The sequence below is a fragment of the Delphinapterus leucas genome, chromosome 19 (genome assembly GCF_059928025.1).
Source record: "Delphinapterus leucas isolate spDelLeu-1000000601 "Yukka" chromosome 19, BTC_Dleu_Yukka2, whole genome shotgun sequence".
Classification (NCBI taxonomy): domain Eukaryota; kingdom Metazoa; phylum Chordata; class Mammalia; order Artiodactyla; family Monodontidae; genus Delphinapterus; species Delphinapterus leucas.
In genome coordinates, this window is record NC_143147.1 from 52,676,353 (window position 1) to 52,696,426 (window position 20,074).

At 38.0% G+C, this 20,074-nt stretch overlaps 1 protein-coding gene and 1 pseudogene across 4 annotated transcripts in view; both read right to left on the bottom strand.

Moving 5' to 3' along the window:
- The window catches only part of GPATCH8 (G-patch domain containing 8), a 94,510-nt gene extending 74,643 nt beyond the window's left edge, over positions 1-19,867 (bottom strand). For 3 of the 4 annotated variants that reach the window (XM_089901305.1, XM_089901310.1, XM_089901304.1), the window contains exons 1-2: positions 19,749-19,866; positions 18,070-18,183 (exon numbers count right to left, since the gene is read on the bottom strand). In XM_089901305.1, coding sequence (XP_089757431.1) covers positions 18,070-18,183; positions 19,749-19,793 — 159 coding nt within the window. In that variant the 5' untranslated portion in view covers positions 19,794-19,866. Of the gene's footprint in view, positions 1-18,069; positions 18,184-19,748 lie in introns of all 4 variants that reach the window. The other variant, XM_089901307.1, reaches the window with a different exon arrangement.
- On the bottom strand, positions 3,777-18,063 carry LOC149746773 (protein BEX3-like; annotated as a pseudogene).
- Positions 19,868-20,074: the final 207 nt, after the last annotated feature.

The window sequence follows — 20,074 nt, forward strand, 5'->3', positions numbered from 1 at the left end:
AATAAAAATCAATATTACTGATAGTTTTTTAAATATAATAAAACAAAGTAAAAAACATGCATAGACAGCTCTAGAATACATAGGAGGCTGATTCTAGAGGTTAACTCAGAAACCTAAGTGTCTAAGAGACGAGATGAGATGGAGGCCCCGTTTTTAACTGCATGTTTTTTTTTCTTTTGAATTTTATACTTAAATACTCTAATACTCATACCCTAATAGAAATCATAATCATTTTATGTTTACCTCTCAATATTTAAAATGAAAGCTATATGTATTTTTGAATCAATACCACTTTAAAATAGATTTTAAAATATTTCCCCAGAAATGTATTTAAAATAGTGTTGATTCAAAAATACATATAGTTATAACACAGACGTAGAGAACAAACTTATGGATGCTAAGGGGGAAGGGGCTGGTGGGAGGAATTGGGAGATTGGGACTGACGTATATACACTACTGATACTATGTATAAAGTAGACAACTGATGAGAGCCTCCTGTGTAGAGCAGGGAACTCTACTCAGTGCTCGTGGTGACCTACATGGGAGGGAAATCTGAGAAAGAGGGGATATATGTGTACGTATAGGTGATTCATTTTGCTGTACAGCAGAAACTAACACAACATTGTAAAGCAACTATACTCCAATAAAAAATAATTTTTAAAAATGTTTTAAAAATAAATAAATAAATATAGTTATGCTGCGTTACTTTGTGACTTTTTTCCCAGAAGGAAAAGGTAAGAGGGGGAACACTGGGAGAAGAATATCACATTTTCCACAGCTATTACAAATTTAAATTGCAGATGATATTCACCGTAACACTTCTTTTATATTTTAAAAAGTAGAAACTAATGTCCAACAGGGGAAGAGCCTAATACTATTTTATTAATGCAACAATTAGGGAGTCATCACAAAAGTTTTAAAACTATATAGAAATATGTTAATTTGAAATTAAATGGAAGGGGAAAAAATCAAAAAGACTGTGTAAGACTATGTGGACAAGAATTAAGCAGTGTTAATTGTGACAGGAGCTGGTAAGCATACCTGAAGAAAAACATCTGACAAACATCTAAAGTTTAGTTTTTTGTTTTTGTTTTTTTTTTGCGGTACGCGGGCCTCTCACTGTTGTGGCCTCTCCCGTTGTGGAGCACAGGCTCCGGACGCGCAGGCTCAGTGGCCATGGCTCACGGGCCTAGCCGCTCCGCAGCATGTGGGATCTTCCCGGACCGGGGCACGAACCCGTGTCCCCTGCATCGGCAGGCGGACTCTCAACCACTGCGCCACCAGGGAAGCCCTAAGTCCTATTTTTATTACTAATTTGCTGTTTGATCTCATACAAATCATGTTATAGTTCTCATCCATTCTGTACTCATTTATAAAATGAAGAATTTGAACTAGACACTCTTTTATGTTGTTTCTTGGTCTAAAATTCCACGAATTTGCAGATTTAAACTGAATTAAATGTACCCTATAGGAAAAAAAAGGCTGACATTTAAAATTTGTTACTACAAAAACATAATTACCATCAATTTCCACAAAAGCAAAATGTTAACCACAAAGCCAATAATCCTTGGTGGTGAAACATAAAACATCTTTCATCTACCACCAAAATAAACGTGATGACATGAAAATCAAGTAAAAGCTAGCAATAATCTAGGTGACCCTGGGTTTGGTATTGACTTTCTACATACTACACCAAAGGCATGATACATGAAAGAAATAATTGATAAGTTTGGACTTTATTAAAATGTGTAACTTCTGCTCTGTGAAAGACACTGTCAAGAGAATAAGAAGACAAGGCACAAATCAGGACAAAATATTTGCAAAAAAACCACATCTGATAAAGGGCTATTATCCAAAATATACAAAGAACTCAAACAATAAGAAAACAACTCAATTAAAAACTGAGCAAAATATCTAAACTGATACCTCACCAAAGAAAATATACATAGAGCAAATAGTATATGAAAAGATGCTCAACATCTTATTTCGTTAGGGAATTGCAAGTTAAAATGAAATACCACTACATATTAGAATGGCTAACATCCAAGACACTGAAAACACCAAATGCTAGAAAGGATGTGGGAGCAACAGGAATTCTCATTCACTGCTGGTGGGAAAGCAAAATAATACTCTGGAAGATAGTTTGGCAGTTTCTTACAAAACTAAACATAGCCGCCTTACCACACGATCCAGCAATTGCATTCCTTGGTATCCAAATGCGTTTAAAACTTATATCAAACAAAATCCTGCACATGACAGTTATAGTAGTTTTATTCATAATTGCTATAACTTGGAAACAACCAAGATGTCAAATAGATGAACAGATTAACTGTGGTACATCCATGCAATAGAATATTATTCAGCGCTAAAAAGAAATGAACCATCAAGCCACAAAAAGATACAGAGGTATCTTGAATACATATTATTAATACTAAGTGAGAGACACCAACCTGAAAGGTTATAATACTGTTATGACTCCAAATATGTAACATTCTGGAAAAAGCAATACTATGGAAACAGTTAAAAAAAACAAACAAAAAAACAAAACAAAACAGTGGTTGCCAGGGGCTTAAAGGGGAAGAAGGGATAAATAGATGGAGCACAGGAAATTTTTAGGACAGTGAAACTGTTCTGTATGATACTATAATGGTGGATACATGTCATTATACTACATTTGTCAAAACCACTGAACTACACCAAGAGTGAACCCTAATGTAAACTACAACCTTGGTTGATAATCATTTGTCAATGTTGGTTTACCTCTTGTAACAAATGTACCACTCTGGTGGGAATTGCTGATGACAGTTGATGTGAAGGGGGGAATGGATATATGGGAACTCTGATCTTTGAGCTCAACTTTGCTGTGAATCTAAAACTGCTCTAAAAAATAAAGTCTATATTTTTTTTATAAGTAGCAACAAAAAAAGTTAATAACTTGAGTAAACCCGTAGTCAAACTTTCTAAAGCATTTCTTCAAAACAGTATGTCCATTTTAAAACCTGACTACAGGGCTTCCCTGGTGGTGCAGTGGTTGGGAGCCCGCCTGCCAATGCAGGGGACACAGGTTCGAGCCCTGGTCCAGGAGGATCCCACATGCCACGGAGCAGCTAAGCCTATGCGCCACAGCTGCTGAGCCTGCGCTCTAGAGCCTGTGAGCCACAACTACTGAAGCGCACACGCCTACAGCCCGAGCTCCGCAGCAAGAGAGGCCACTGCAGTGAGAAGCCTGCGCACCACAATGAAGAGTGGCCCCCGCTCACCGCAACTAGAGAAAGCTGCACGCAGCAACGGGGACCCAACGCAGCCAAAAATAAATAATAAATAAATAAATTTATTTTTAAAAAAACTGACTAAAAAATTGTAAAACTGATAACAATGATTACCTCTAAGAAATGAAATGGAGAATGCAGCACTTTCTTTCACTTTTCACTTTGTTACAATGTAGCCTGAACTTTTAAACAGTATCCACTTTTATATTTGTGCTACTTGTTCTGTTTTCGTTTGGGGGGTTTGTTTTTTTTTTGCTTTTTTAGAAGCTTTTTAATTGCTTTATTAACTTTACATTTTTCCAGGCGAATGGGTGAAACTGTACTGTTGACAGAAAAACTTAGATTGGGTGCCAAGGCAATCTCTAATTAGAAGCTGGTAACACCTGACACATGGAAATTACATAAGGTTCACAGCAAACGGATCAGTAAAGGCATATCAGGAAAATGAAAGGAAAAAGAAAACAACATTGGGAATCACAGTATTAATCTCAAGGGAAATGGCAGGAGTCAAGGCATAAGGCAAAATTCACATGATGGTCATGGTGATTAGAGAGCTCCCCTACAAGTATACAAAGACAATTCCTCAACTGCAGCTCCCTAAGTTTTCTCCTGATTTCTCTCATCCCGTCCATTCACATTTCCATCTCCACCCATCCCATCACTGACCTGTCTACTGGGTATGGCCCACTGGAAATTACAGGCAACTCGGAGAGCCTTTCCCTGTGTATTATTTCCTGCTGGCTGGTGGCGTTCGCCCCCTCCCAAAGGGGGGGTCTTCCTCTCCATTCTGCATGGGCTGCTCCATTTCTTCATTTTCCTAGGCCTATCCTTGCTGTCTCTTGCTTCTCCGATTTTCGCCACCAGTGCACTGCCGCAACACTTATACCCACAGACCTGCTCCACTTTCCCTGGAGGGATGAAGGCTGCTTTGCTCTGCAGCTCCCAGTCATGTGAGGGCACCACGTCACCGCCAAGCTCACCCCCCAACTCCTGTAGCCAGTGCAGCAGGAGTGCACCCCTCCTGCCTCAAGCACACACACACAGAAAACTCCCTGTATTACTGTTTTTAATAATACATTTTAATAAAGGGGGCACAATGTTCTAAAAAATTAAAGACGTTATTAGCACAAAGCTTCCTTACCTGTGACAAGAGGCTATTGGACTACATGCTATATCTAGGTATAAGATTAAAGTTCTACCTACAAGTTGAGTCTAACAGAATGTCTGGGAAAAAGTATTTTACAAAAAACACCCCATTAAGGGCATAATTTGAACAGTGCAAATCACCTTTTTTTTTTTTTTTTCCGGCCACACCACGCAGCTTGTGGGATCTTAGTTCCCTGACCAGGGACTGAACGCAGGCCACCACAATGAAAGCACTGAGTCCTAACCACTGGACAACCAGGGAATCCCACAAATCACCTTCAAAAGACTGAAAAAATTAAGGGACAAGGGCAAGGATGTGGAAATACTGAGTCCTTACAACAGTTAAAAAATCATCTTGTATAAACAAGCCTCTTCTCTCTTTATTTACATAAAAGGACATGTTATTCTAACCCAACACGTAATATTCACTAATTTTTTGTCATCTACTAGGAAGTGTTCTGGCACAGGACACATAGATAAAGAAAGAGTGCCTGGACTTAAGGAATATGCCTTATGGAGAAGGAAACAGCTAAACAGTGAATTACAATATGGTTAAGTGCCATAACAGAGATGTAAATGAAGAGCTGGGGGAGCACAGACTAGGAGTATCAAGCAAGACTTCAAAGCGGAAGAGGGCTGGATCATAGCCAGGTGCAGGTGGAGTGTGGAGACTCTTCTACTGAAAAGTATAAGGCTGGCTTTGTAGAGCACAGGATTTATTCTCTGATCTATGATTTACACTATATGCAGCTAGTAGAGGTCTTTAAGAAAGAGAGTAGTATAGTAAGATATGCTTTTTAAAACTGTTTATTAAGTTTTTTTTAAGGAGGTGGGGAGGAGGACCAAATATACAGAAAACAAAGGGGGAGCTGGAAAAGATCAAAGACAATGGAGATTTGGAGGGAATTGCCTTGAAGACTAGATAGCTCCTTCCTCAAAGAAGAGTTAAGAAGGACTATATTTTTGTTGGGCATGAAGGTGGTCAAAGAAGATATATGAAACTCTTCCTTTTTCTTTAGCAAAGGAAGCAAGCAGTCCCTTGTTTCCCCCGAAACAGATCATTTAAAGCAAATCTTTCTTACCTATAGGAACAACGTTAAATTTTGGATCCATGCTCCTAATGAAGGCTTTTATATCAAGTAAGTCATAAATTTATCTAACAATGCCCCAAACACAAACGTACAAGTCAAAGGGTTTGCTTTAGAAGATTAAACAAATATACAATAAACATAAGCATAGGGCCCCACTGAGCTAGAGAATATATATAGGTACTTATGATAAACTGAAATACTTATTAAGTATTAATTACTCAAAATTAATGACAATTATAACATTAACTAAATTTTTGCTCAATGTCAAGAAGAGTCTAAGGAGCCATGACAACTAAATGTAATGTGATATCCTGTATGGGATCCTGGAATAGAAAAAGGACATTAGGGGAATACTAAGGATATCTGAATAAAGTTAATAATAATGTATTAAGGGACTTCCCTGGCAGTCCAGTGGTTAAGACTCCACGCTTCCAATGCAGGGGGCGCGGGTTCATTCCCTGGTTGGGGAACTAAGATCCCACATGCCTCTTGGTGCGGCCAAATGCTACTACTACTACTACTGCTAATATATCAATATTGGCTCTTTAGTACAAATATGCCATACTAATGTAAAATGTTAACAGCAGGCGAAAATGGGCTCAAAGTATATGAGGTGTTATGTGTATATATATGAACTCTGTACTACCTTAGCAATCTTTCTGTAAATCTAAAACTGTACTAAAATAAAAGGTTTATTTTTAAAAAAAAGTTTTGGGAAGGGTCAATACCACTCCATACACACAGACATGTACAGCTTCTTTTAGCTTTATAAAATACCTTTAGAAACCTTATCCTAAGGTTATTAGGATAAGCTCATGAGATACTCAATACGGGATCTGGGAATCAGCTGAATTTAGGGGATTTTTTTTTATCATCACTATTTTACAAACAAGAGAACTGATACATAAACGGATACAGAGATTGTCACAAATTCACAAAGGCTTCTGATTCTTAGTCTCATATTCCTTCCACTACATTCCCATACAAAGCCCAAAGATTTAAAAAAATAAGCTTGCCTCCATAATTCTGAAATAATATTCCCTATGTTAGTCAAAACGTAGTTATCAATATATAAAAGAGATAGCTAATAAGAACCTGCTGTATAGCACAGGGAACTCTACTCAATACTCTGTAAGGGCCTATATAGGAAAAGAATCTTTAAAAAAAAAAAGTGGATATATGTATATGTATAGCTGTACACCTGAAACTAACACAACACTGTAAATCAACTATACTCCAAATAAAAATTAAAAAAAAAAAACAACAAAAAACCTAGTTATCACAAAAGACACGGAAAGACTGAGGATGTATTATACATTAGAGGAGACAAAGAATAGCTAAATGTAATCAATGTGGAATCCTGGATGGGATTCTGGAACAGAGAAAGGGCATCAGTAGAAAAAGTAGTAAAATTCAAATAAGCTCTATGGTTTAGTTAATATTATTTTACCAATGTTAATTTCCTAGTTTTGATAATTATATTATGGTTATTGTACAAATACTGTAGCAGGAGAAGTTGGATGAGTGATATACCAAAACCCTCTATACTATTTTTGGGACCATTCCATATGTCTAAAATAAGTTTAAAATAAATTAGTTTAAAATAAAAACAAAAATCTTTTAGTTATTATTATTGAAAGCATATTATTATGAGAAAACAATTAGAGTGCTGAAAAATGTGCTTGCATGCTACCGTTGGAAAGGTAGAATGGAGAATGCTTGTATATATTAAGTAACTCTGAAAGAACCCACATATAATTGGAAATAGTGGTTGTCTTTGAGGTTAAGTGGTTTAACTTTTCACTCTGAATCCTTCTGTCCCTTCTGAATGTCGTACTAGAAAAGCAAAATGAAGAACAAAGGAAGGGATATAAAAAGTGATTTCAAACTCCCACGGCACAAACTATGATAGTAGTAGCGATGATGATGATGATAATATTTTATTTCTTGCCTCTCTCCCCCACAAAAATTTTTTTCAAGTCATTCAGATGAACTTACTAAGATCCTTCTTTCCAAAAATAGTCAGTATAGCATCCGATTATCTGAAGACCTCAACAGGGATTTGAAGAGAAGTAATTCTTTCTGCTTTACCCTGCTTTCAAAACCACATTTAGATCTCTCAAATCCCGTTGGAGGTAAAATGATCGTATCATACAAACCAGGGCACTCTGAGAGTAAAAGGGAGTGCCAATCGTTATTGATTAGCCAGGACAAGAAGCATAAACCAAACACTGGGTCACCCTAGTGAAAATTCACAGATCCTATGTTAGAGCATTCTTAAAATTTGGTTTCAATGATGACTGCTTTGAACACTTATTCCATTGTCTAAATCAACTCTTCCTTTCTAAATATTACCTGCTTTCAGAATTCAAATATAGTTTTTCATTTATGCTGATCAGAAATGTAAGTTCAAAAAGATCAGACACGCACACACCAAAAAATGTGTCAAAGATTTTTAAATGCACACACATGTATACATACACCCAGCTGACTTTCTTTCAACTGCTTCTTCTCTCAAAAAAGTATCAACTTGTGGTAGGTCTAACTACAAATGAATAGAAACTGACTGACCTGCGTGTCATTAAAGTACATGGTAGCTCTAGTTCCTTACAGGTCAAGGATTCTGCTTCCAAGCACAGGACAAATGTGGAAACTTCTCATTACAAATTTAGCTGTAGTGATCATTTAAATATAAATAGAGACAGGGGTTGCCCTAAATTTATCCATATAAATAATCTTGTTTTTTGCTAACCAGTGCTAATTTCGGAATCCACATAATCCCACAGCTGTACCTTTTCCAGTGATTAACTATATGGTAATTAATAGGGAAAACTAGAGCTAAAGAAAAGTGTGGGACAATTCTTTAAGGATCACAACAAACAGCCCATAATTTCAAATAGCAAAACACAATATTTAAGACCCTAAAGAGGTGAGTCTCTTCCATATTCCTATGACTATTAAAATTTAATACCATTTCTTAAAAAAAAGAAAAGAAAAATATTACTCACAGTCAAAGTCGGCAGATCCAAAGTTCTGATCTGAATAGTCAAATCAATTATTAACACAAGGATTATACAGACTGAGATTTTAAATCCTGTCTGGCTTTTCCTATCTAGACTAGGTATGAGCCAAGTTTAAAAGTTTTATCTTTGGCAGTTTATTGTACCACTCATGCCAACCCTATCTTAGCACCTGGCTCTGCCTATTTAGCTGCACACTGTAGATGTTCCTGTCTCTCTGCTCCAAATCTCCCCAACCAAAATTTATCTTTTGTACTGTATTTACCATTAGCCCCTTAGAGACTGTCTAATGTCTCCAAGTGTATATATTAACCACAGTCATACATCACAACTCAAATAACATACTTGTTTATAATCTGGACTTTCTAAATACAAAACGTATAATGATGCTGATTCCACCTGCCATGGACCAAAAATAGTTTTGTTTAGCAGACAGGGCCATACAGAACAGCTTCATATTTCATCTATGAATAAAAACAGTCCTCCTCTGTCAACAAATAAATATGAGAATTCATCTGTCTCCCTCTGCCCTACTCATTCCAAATAAACTAATTCTAGTATTATCTTAATTCAGAAAGAAAATGTCTCAGGATGAAAAACCTATCCAAAAAGAAATGGACATTCTGGGACTTCTCTGGCAGTCCAGCGGTTAGGACTCCACGCTTTCGCTGCTAAGGGCCCGGGTTCTATCACTGGTTGGGGAGCTAAGATCCCACAAGCCTCTTGGCCAGAAAAAAAAAAAAAAAAAGGACATTCTGGGGGATTATTGATGTTTTTTTATTAGTATATTTAAAATTTATTTCAATTTAGAAAGTAGACAGAAACACCATTGTGGTCAATTCCTCAAAAACCCCAGTTCTTCACTACTGTTTTCTTAATGATATAGTCTGATTTCCAGTGCCTTCCAGTATATTATTGTAAAGCCAAAGATCTCTGAAGTCAGAGACACCAGAAATCAAATCATTACTGTCTGCTAGCTGTATAACCTTGGGCAGATTACCAAACCACTCTCCGGGTTTAGGCCTGTTTCCCCAGCTGTAAATTCCAGATGATCACACTACAGTATTACTACATAGGTTTTGAGATTTAAAGAGTTACAAAATAATGAATTATTATTTTAAGGCACTGTTGAGGCCAGTAAGTAACCCAGAAGAATAAATTCACTTATAAAACTTAACTCTATGTAAGCTGGTAGGAAAGATAACTGGCTAAGCCATCTCAGTAAATATCTAAGAACTTGAAAATACATTACACTGAGTCAAGGGTATAAGCATATCACACACTCATCTAAAAATACACGTACATCTGTTTGACATATCAAATTTTCTGGATAATTTGACTAGAACAAGAAAGGACTGGTTTCCAAAAACTCATTACACTGAAAAATTAGGAACTTTTTAAAACCCCATAGAAGTCGACCTTTTTCAGAAATGCAGGCAAAGTCAGTAAACAATTTTTGAGGCATTCAAAAAGATATGGAGACAATAGTTAAGAAGTCCTCTGAGGGGCTTCCCTGGTGGCGCAGTGGTTAAGAATCCACCTGCCAATGCAGGGGACACGGGTTCGAGCCCTGGTCCGGGAAAATCCCACGTGCCTTGGAGCAACTAAGCCCATGCGCCACAACTACTGAGCCTGCGTGGCACAACTACTGAAGCCCGCGCGCAGCAACGAAGACCCAACGCAGCTAAAGATAGACATAAATAGATAGAAAAAATAAATTAATTAATTTAAAAAAAAGAAGTCCTCTGAGACCCATAGCAATGCTTATTATTTTTCACCACTGGCTGGTATGATAAATGTCTATCTATTTAGACGTTTGACAAAAATTCTGCACTAGTCCAAGGAAAAACAATGTGTATGTACAATGTGTCACACAAAAGGAAACTCACAACTAAAAGATTGCTGAAATTATATACAATATAAAATAAAGTGAGATTATAACTCTCCGTAAGACAACCTCCACACTTGAAATATCCTTCAACTGGCTTTAGGATGTTACAGAACTAATAGGTCAACCTAGATAATCCACAGCACAGCAGGTAGCTGAGCCACCAAGTCTGGACATTCTTCTTAGACTCTACGAAGTCTTTCCTTCCTACATACATGCCTCTACTTAACCATTAATTCAAATACCTGAGCAACCTGTAGGTGCCAGACCCTGACTCAATACTAGAAAAATGAATAAAACAAGAAAGACTGCATTCAAGGAGTTCCACGTCCAGGGAGATGAGATAAATTATAAGTATTATAATAAGTATTACAAAGTATACCGTAGGAGAAATAAAACAACACAGTGGTTAAAGGCTGAAACTGGTCCAAACTACTTGAAACCTACTTCTTCGACTCACTAGCTGTGTGAAGTGGTTAAGTTTTCCTTTTGTAAAATGGGGATAAAAATAAAACCCACCTTACCAGGGGATTACATGATATAATAATGTATACCACAGTACCTAACAGAGAGCACTCTGTACTGTTAGCTACTACTATTACTAATAAAAGTGTTGTTACTGAAATATGACCAAAGTGCTGTGGGAGCACGGAAAATGAAGCAACTAACTCTGCCTAGGGAAGACGACAGAGACAACAGCAAACTGAGTCTTGAAGAATGAGTAGTAAGGGGACTTCCCTGGTGGCGTGGTGGATAAGGCTCCCTGCTCCCAATGCAGGGGGGCCTGGGTTCAATCCCTGGTCAGGGAACTAAATCCCACACGCATGCCGCAACTAAGGAGCCTGCCTGCCGAAACTAAGACCTGGTGCAACCAAATAAATAAATAAATAAATATTTGTTTTAAAAAAAGAATGAGTAGTAGGAATTCCAGACAGGTAAGAGCATATGCAAAAACAAAAAACAATGAAGGAGCCTAGCATGTCCAGATAATAACATAAACTACAAAATGGCACAACAGGACAATGAGGGGGAAGAAAAGAAATACACCTGTTACAATGGCACCAGATGCTTAAGAGTCTTAGAAACCAAGTTAGTGCATTTGTATCTTATACTTGAAACAATCAGGAAAGACAGGAAAAGTCATATTTTAGGAGAAAACAAGGTTCAAAACTGAGTTTACTGTGTGGCCTCAATTTCTCAGTTTTCTCTTACGTAAAATGAAGGATACCACCACCTGGTTTGGATGGTTACTTAGATTAGATAAATATCTCCAAAATGCCATGGCACGTGGCCTGGCATGTAAAACTACTCAAAAAATAGTAGCTGACAGTAGCATCATTAGATTCCACAGCAGTCAACTTTTGATGCTATAATGGTCATGGATAAGTTTTTGGTATCCTAATTTGACAGTACCCAGTAGAAGTACCACTCTTCTCTGCCATCTACTCTTTTACTGGAACAAATTAACAAAATGGAATAATTTTTTTAAAATCTTATTTTCTTATCTTTTTATGATGCTGTGCTAACAAACAGGCACTCAATAAATGTTTGGGAAATGGAATGGAATTTCTGGTAGGCCTATAAACAGCAAAAAGGCAAGCAAGAAGTCATGAAGAACCAATTAAGCTGAGGTGGTTCTGGGAAAAAAAAAATTTAATGACAAGCATACCAACTATTTCCTACCAGTTAGTTAATTGGTAGAAAATGCTGCTATGTATTAAAGAGAAACAATGCTTTGCATAATGTAGACAATACCAACACTCATCTCCTCAAAAAGAGGCCAAACTATGTACCACAGCAGAAAGAATGCTACAAAAGAAATCAGAAGATTAAAGTTCAAAACTCAGCTCTGTACTAGGCAAATACTTAATTTATCTTCAGTTTCTTCATCTATGAAAGACTTACTACCTATACTACTTATCTTGCTGAGTTACTGGGAGAATTAGACAAGAATGTATACAAGGGCACTTATTAAACCATGACAGTATGCAACTACACAGTATTACCATTCTAATATCCAGGTTAGATGGTTTTACAACACCCTGGTGCCTCAGTTCCCTAACTTCCTTTCCTATAATGATCTTGACCTCCATTCTATCTTAGCCATTTCACTCTCATGGTCATTACTAATAATTTCAACCCTTCCATAATCTCTACTTCAAACACTGTGCTCTCCAACCACAACCTTCTGTCCTTCCAGCTCATTCCCTCTAGTACCTCCACTCCAACAATTCTTAAACCCCATCAGAACCTACAATCCATTGATCCAACTTTTTTCTCTACCCTCCACCCCAAAAGTCCTCACTTATCTCTCTGCCACGCTTAAAATCACATAGCCCTTGTATACGCCCTCTACTCCCTTGCCCCCACTCACATTAATTTTGGTTAATGGAGACTGGTTATCACAGCTTTAACTGTATGTATAGCGTATCTAACACAACTGTATCTAAATCAATCTTCCTATGTCTATTCCCCTGCTTAAACAACACCTTAAATAGCCAGTACATGCCTGCCTACAGCATTAAAATAAAACTTACTTTTGTATCCCCAGCTTTCACTTTTCCCCTATTCCCAATGTTTTATTCACTGTCCTACAAAAACCAATTCTGCTAGTTCCACTTCTATACTTTTACCCTATTTTCTCCAACTGAATGCCTCCCATTCTTTTCCTTTGCAAGGATGCAAACCCATCTTTCAAGACCCAGTTTAAATGCTAATTTCTTCATAAAGGCACACCTAATTATTCCATTTTAAGGGCTCTCTCTTTTCCTTAGGGTTTTGCATTTATTGACTATAATACTATTCATGTGATAATCATGCTAGTCTTGTGTGTAATAAACTTAATATTATTACTTTTGTTATCTCTCCAGCTAAAACAATAGCTCCTTGAAAAACACTTCTTAACCAACTCCGCCACATAATCATACATACTATTCTTAGTACAACCCCTATTCAAATATTGTTTTAACAATTTTTAAAATTAGCTTATATTCTAAAAAATATTCTTGAAGTAAATAAACTCCTTTGCATCTCTCGTGCAGATGATACCCTAAAGTAGTATTAAACCAATTAAATTTTCAACCACTTTTGCCCCTTCTTTAAAAATACTCCATAATTTTACTCATAGCAACAAGAGAAATTATTGACACTACAGCATATAATCCACAAGCATCAGCTTTAGTTTCTTCTATAGTCAAGACCTAAAGTATCAAATTAATTTCTTGATTTTTTATCAGTACTGCCTATAAAGAGGGTGAAAAATTAAGCTGTTCTTCTCTCATCAACTCTGGAAAAATACTATTACATGAACCATGAGATACGAACACTGACTTTTCCAACAATCATTATTTAAAATGTCAGATACAAAACATGACTAGACTGCCCTGGCAGCGCAGTGGTTAAGAATCCACCTGCCAATGCAGGGGACATGGGTTCAAGCCCTAGTCTGGGAAGATCCCACATGCCACGGAGCAACTAAGCCCGTGCACCACAACTGCTGAAGCCCACGTGCCTAGAGCCCCTGCTCCACAACAAGAGAAGCCACCACAATGAGAAGCCCGCGCACTGCATCGAAGAGTAGCCCCAGCTTGCCACAACTAGAGAAAGCCCCCGCGCAGCAACAAAAACCCAACACAGCCAAAAATATATAAATAAATTTATTTTTAAAAAAAAAAAAAACACCATGATCGATGACTTTTCTCTATTACAGCTTTAAACCTGGAGAGCTATTTTGTATTTCAGTTCTATAAAACACAGCAATGAATTGAAATTCCCTCTCGAAATCAATGTAATTGCTAAAGAGTGGCAAGGATGGCAAAAAATAATTGGAACCTCATGAGATGAGAGTAAATGTAATATTACAAAGATAACTTTCTGGTTGCTTGACTGACACAAAACACAAGATTTATCTTACCCTAAGATTGTCAGTAAAAAGAAGAATTAAGGCAAGAAACAGGAAACTCGTGGTTTTGGGTCCTAACTTTAATTTCTTACTCTCTATAGCACTTACTAAAACATTGTGTGCTATTAACCTATGTACAATGCCAAACCAACTTTAGCTATACTTTTTCCCCATACATTCCTAAATTAGTATAAAATACTAAGTGTATGTTAAATCCCAAAGATATCATTTTGTGTAAGAATGACAACACGGTATATTCAGCCTGAGCATATTTAATTTTTTGCACTGATTAATACAATATGAATTAAGCACATTTGGTTAGACTTCCAAGTTAAATGGACAATTCATTTTTTATAACTGGAAAATCATTACAACATCTTCTGGTATTCACTGCAATATCAAATCAATGCCTTCTTTCAGGATTTGTGGTGGTCATTTGTAATTCCTTTGGTAATTGCCATGAGTCAGCTTTCACTTAATACTAAATGGCAATGCTAATATGAAAAGAGAATGCCAGGCATACAAGCAAAAGTACCAAGTTGTTTCAGGAAGGAATTTGAATAGAATTCAAGAACTGGATGTCTACCTCAAGCTGGAATCCATTTTCATTAATAAAATATTAGAAACTTATTAAATCACAAGAACAAAAATGAAACCTCTACATGGGTTTCAAATCCATAATTCAAGATTTCATGAACTTCTACAACTTTTCCAAAAATGGTAATCTTGACCACATCAAGAAAACAGACTGTTCTTTATTCATTTTATCATGTACCCAAATAGACTGAATTTATATGGAAATTATCTCAGCAATGAAGCAGCACAATCAGGATAGCTAATTATATACGTTAAAAAAAAAATTTAAGTCACAAACTTTAGTTCTGGTTATATAACTTAAAGACCTGAGAAAACGTGATAAAAGAATCCTTCGCAGTCCTTTAATGAGAATTCTGTGACACATACAGACTAAAAGGAAGGAATACAACAGGGACACCTATTTTTCTATAATTTTGACGGCACTCAGCCTAACGATATATTTGTCTAGATCTTATTTGTTTCTTCTTGGTCTTCCATGCCTACTTTGAAAACAAATAAATAAGGGTACCATCACATGAAGCCCTATGATCACACTTCTCGCCAACCCCATCCTCCCTTCAACGCAAATTATAAGTGTCTCTATGATGTTATTCCTTAATATGCCCCACGTTTTTAAGTGCCTTTTGCCTTAAATATATACCCTCTACCCTTCAAATCACCACCAGGGAGCTTTCATTTATGCTGACCTTTCTTTGGCCACTCTTGATCCCTTGAGAATATACTAACCAATAATTTTGCATTTGCTAATAATAATCATGCCAATTCATCATCAGTATTTTGAAATTTGTACAGCCTTGGTTCCAATCCTTTCCACCTATCATAATGTATATGGGAAACGAAACAGTAATGATTTTGCGTAAGTTTCAGTCTCCCAAGCAAAGCTGACAATGATTTTCATAGCTAGTGGCATCTTTCAGATGATAGGAAACACAGGAAACAGAGATTAGAACACTTGCCCATGTGTGATCTCTGGCATGCCTGCATTAGAATGCCAACTCTATTACACAGACCCACACAGAAAATATATTAATATATTTCTATGACCTAAATACTTTAAAACTGTAAACCTCCTGACTTAATGGTCTCAATTAAGAATTATCTGAAGGTCACATCCTGGTATCATGTATGAAACACAAAAAGGAATCCTACAAACATACTACATAAAAGTAATACATGACTTGCTTATTGCTGTGTACCATTATGATTACTATATAGGTTATAGGAAGTTCTTGGGTAATTTTTACATTTTTATTATCACCTTTAAGATAGTTGTTTCTCTCATTATCACTCACTGATCTATTATTGTAGCTCCTTTTCATTAGAAATCTAATGCAGAATACATTCAGAACAAGAAGAAATGAGAGGCTACTCTAAATCACCAGTCCTCTGCAGGTACGCAAGCTGAAGAACATTTCCTCACTAACATTCAGCTGCATCATCATCAATGCCGCGCAACCACTAAACGCTAAGCAGTGTGTACACCTCATAGCTGTACATCACTGTACAAATAATACTTTCTTTAGTGAACTTGTAGTTCAAAGTGCTGAACACATCTATATTGTAAATTATACTATGTTATTTTCCATTAGTTTGTGTAACATTTCAATCTGTGAACAAGTATGCCTTAATCTGGTAAACGTAGGCAGAAGTCATGTCTCATTCAGAAATTGAGGTCAGATTCTTAAAGGAGTAGTTAAAACTCTTAAAACATTAAAAAAATAAATACATCAGCCTAAATCACAAAGACTTCCAAAGATAAAATACCACTTAAAAGGAGTACACAAAAGAATGTCTGAACTAAAACAAGTTAACAATATATCCTGTACAACAAGGTGTAACTTATTACTGTCAGGAGCCTCCCTAGAAGCCTTGGGAGACCAACGAGGAACAGATCTGCACAAAACGGAACGGAGTAAAAACTGTAATTGTATCACCTGTCTAAAAGCTCATTTATTCTTTGTGACCTATAAGTTTATCCTACACATTTGATGACTCGATTACAGTTATATAAAATACATAATTGCCAGTAGAGATAATGGTCATGGGCACAGGTTCAAAAGTCAAAAAGCCAAAGTCTGAATCCAGGTTCTGCCATTTACCAGCTGCGTATACTTGGCCAAGTTATTTAATTATCTGTGCCTGAGCTGCCTCATTTGAAAATGAGAGTAATAGTGCCTACCTCCTACAGTTATTGTGAAGATTATGAGATAACACACATAAAGCTCATAGAATAGTACCTGTTTATTAAAATGAAGTTATCAAATGTTTTCAAACATATGTCCCTGATAATAATTACTCTTTATATTCATAAGTGCTTCAAGTGGCATACCAGTTAAGCTCCTCACTATATTATACAAGACACCTTTGAAACTTTAAGTGTTCACAAAATCTAATAGTGAAGCCACCTCTGACTCCATACTAAATTCAAGAGACAGTATTCAAACTCCCCAAAATTTGCACTTGATGGTAAACTGGCAAAGAGTGAAATTCTAAATTATCTTGCCAAATTAAAGGCAAAGAAAATGATAATCATCTAGAACTTACCAGAGAAGGTGCACAGAAAAATTTCCAGTACTAGAAAAAGATCTGTTTAAAGCAACAGGATCTGTGCACTGTGTCTGGAAACCTACTTTGGATCTGTTTTCAAGTGTACTTACTAGCTTCACCTCATTTATCACTTAAAGCCTTAAAAGAAGGCCACAGTTAATTTTGAATAACCTGACCTTGAACAACGTTTCAGATATACTATATGCAGGAGCATCCTATTATGTCTTCTCTCCAATAACTAAATCAAATGACATCATTAATGAAAATCAATCTATATTTTCCCTTTTATTAAAACATCCAGAAAACAGTACTTTTAAGTATTTTTAAATGAATGATTTTTTTAATGTTAGCACAATAATTTACAGAAGTTTTATTATCCTGTAATTGTCTAAAAGTTTTTCATTACCAATGCCCTATTTATCCATAATGCTGGGACATCCGAATTTTAAATACCAATATTTACCTGGCTGACCCAATACAGCAGGAATTGGGTATTCCAATATAAAAGCAGTGCATAAAATATATGTAGTATCTTCAAAGGACTACCAAGCAACCAAAAGCAGATCTTATATAAACGCAACTACAGCATCAAAAGAGAAAGTCATCTTACTTGAAAAAGTAGAGGCTTTCTCAGTTTTTTCAGGTGACGGCATTCATACTCTGCTCCCCAGTTTTCAAAATCTTTCAAGGCCCTGCAAATCCTGTTTGTTTGACTGCTGAAATCCTGTGGTTGACAAACATTTCCCCTCAAAACTTAGTTGTCCATATTATTTATTTTCAATTTTATTAAGTGATCCTCAAATTCTCTCCTCTGAAAAGCACTTGAGGATTTTAGTTACCAACATGTCTCCTTAAAAAACTACCAATAAATCCCACACATCTTGCAGCCTACTCATGTTTTATGGTGCTCCCTAAAACAAACAAACAAAAAACCACCTATCCCAGGGTTCAAGTGGCTAATATGAACTGATGGCTTCCAACTTCCCAGGACCTGCATTATAGCCTTAAACACCTTGAGATCCCGTGTTGTGCTGCAGCTATCAGCAGCCGCGTGATCACAAGGCTTTTCAACAGCCCCAGATCCTTCACTGCTGCAAAACTTCTCATAAGCGTTCTAGGCACCAGATTGTTAACAGCGTTGGCTTAACTGTTTTACCTGTTTATTTACCAACCCAAACATCTCGGAGAATTCAAAGCCTTCAAACTGCCTTCCGAAACCTATCCCGTGTATTCCCGTGTTACTCTGAGAAAGATCTGCAGCGGGATAATAATTTGAGTTCGGCATCCCCTGACCCAAACTGCTGTTGCCAGGATATGCGGTAGTAATGCAGTGGTTTCTTTGAGATTGAGGATGTATTTTAAGCCCATCTCTACTAAATCCCTTTTAGTACCCGAAACTGCTGCGGTAACAATGCTTAACTGGAAGGTATTCGAAACAGCCGAAAGACGTGTTGTTCTAATTTGGCCTTAATTTTTTCCTCAATAATGCTTGCCATGGCAAGGACATTTTTCCATACAACGTCTGCAACTGAAGAAAGAAAAATCAAGCTTTTGGTACTAGTCATCACCTGCTTGTAGTCCATTATCAGGACGCTTCTTACAAATCTCTCGAGGTAGGATTTAGGGCTAAGCTTACATCGACCATCATCCTGAAACTTACTGTTTTCCAAGCCCATTTAATGGTCTAACGACAACAGCAACATTCACGCCCGGAGAAATCTCAATGTCTGACTAACCAAGGAGGCGTCTGATAACTAAAGCCCTCTTTCTCCGGGTGAGAATATGGAAGAATAGACAATGAAAGGGATTCATCTGTTACAATGAGGAAAGAGGGGGAAGGACCCCAAGAAGAGCCGTGCGAGCAAAATCCAGGGGTTCGGGAGCCCCGGTCTCAGCAACACTCGCCCCAAGCCCGCCCTCCCACCCCAACCCAACCGCCGTGTCCCCTGGGAGGCAGCCCAGCGCCCGCAACACGCTGGGCACACCCGAGGGCAGCACAGCCCTCCTCCCACCCCCAGCAGCCAGGCTGGGGCTCCCAAACCCGCAGCCCGAACAGGCCGAGGCCGTAAACCCGGCGGCCTGAGGTAAAGAGGTAAGAGGATACGGGGTGAGAGGAGATGCGGCCTCGCCTCAAACCGGGAGGCCCCTTGAGGAATCAGAGGAGGGAGAAAAGGGAGCCGTTTCGGAAGCCGGAGCAGACCCCGGAGAGAAAGCGAGCTGGGAGCGGGGGATGAGGAGGTTCCGGCTCGGCCAGCGCCTTCCCCGGACCTCGGCGACGCCCGTGTTTACCTGAAAGTCTCGGTCCTCGTTGAAGCGGGAGAAGCGGTCCGCCATTTTGCCGCCTTCACTCCTCTCAGGACGACGCTCTCCGGTTCGCTCCTTCCCTCCCGCGACACCCGCCCCCTCGCTCCCCTCCAGTGTTCCCCGCCTCCTCCCACGCCCACCCGCGTACAGGTCAGGGAGGGAGGAAGCGAGATATGCGCGTCCCGACCGGAGCACCGCCGGCGCAGGCGCCTTTCTACCCTGGAGGCGGAACCTTCCCTCACGTCCCCGCTTCGCGCGCGACCCAGAGAGAGAGAGAGAGAGACCCCGGCGGCCGCGCGTGCGCACTCGCG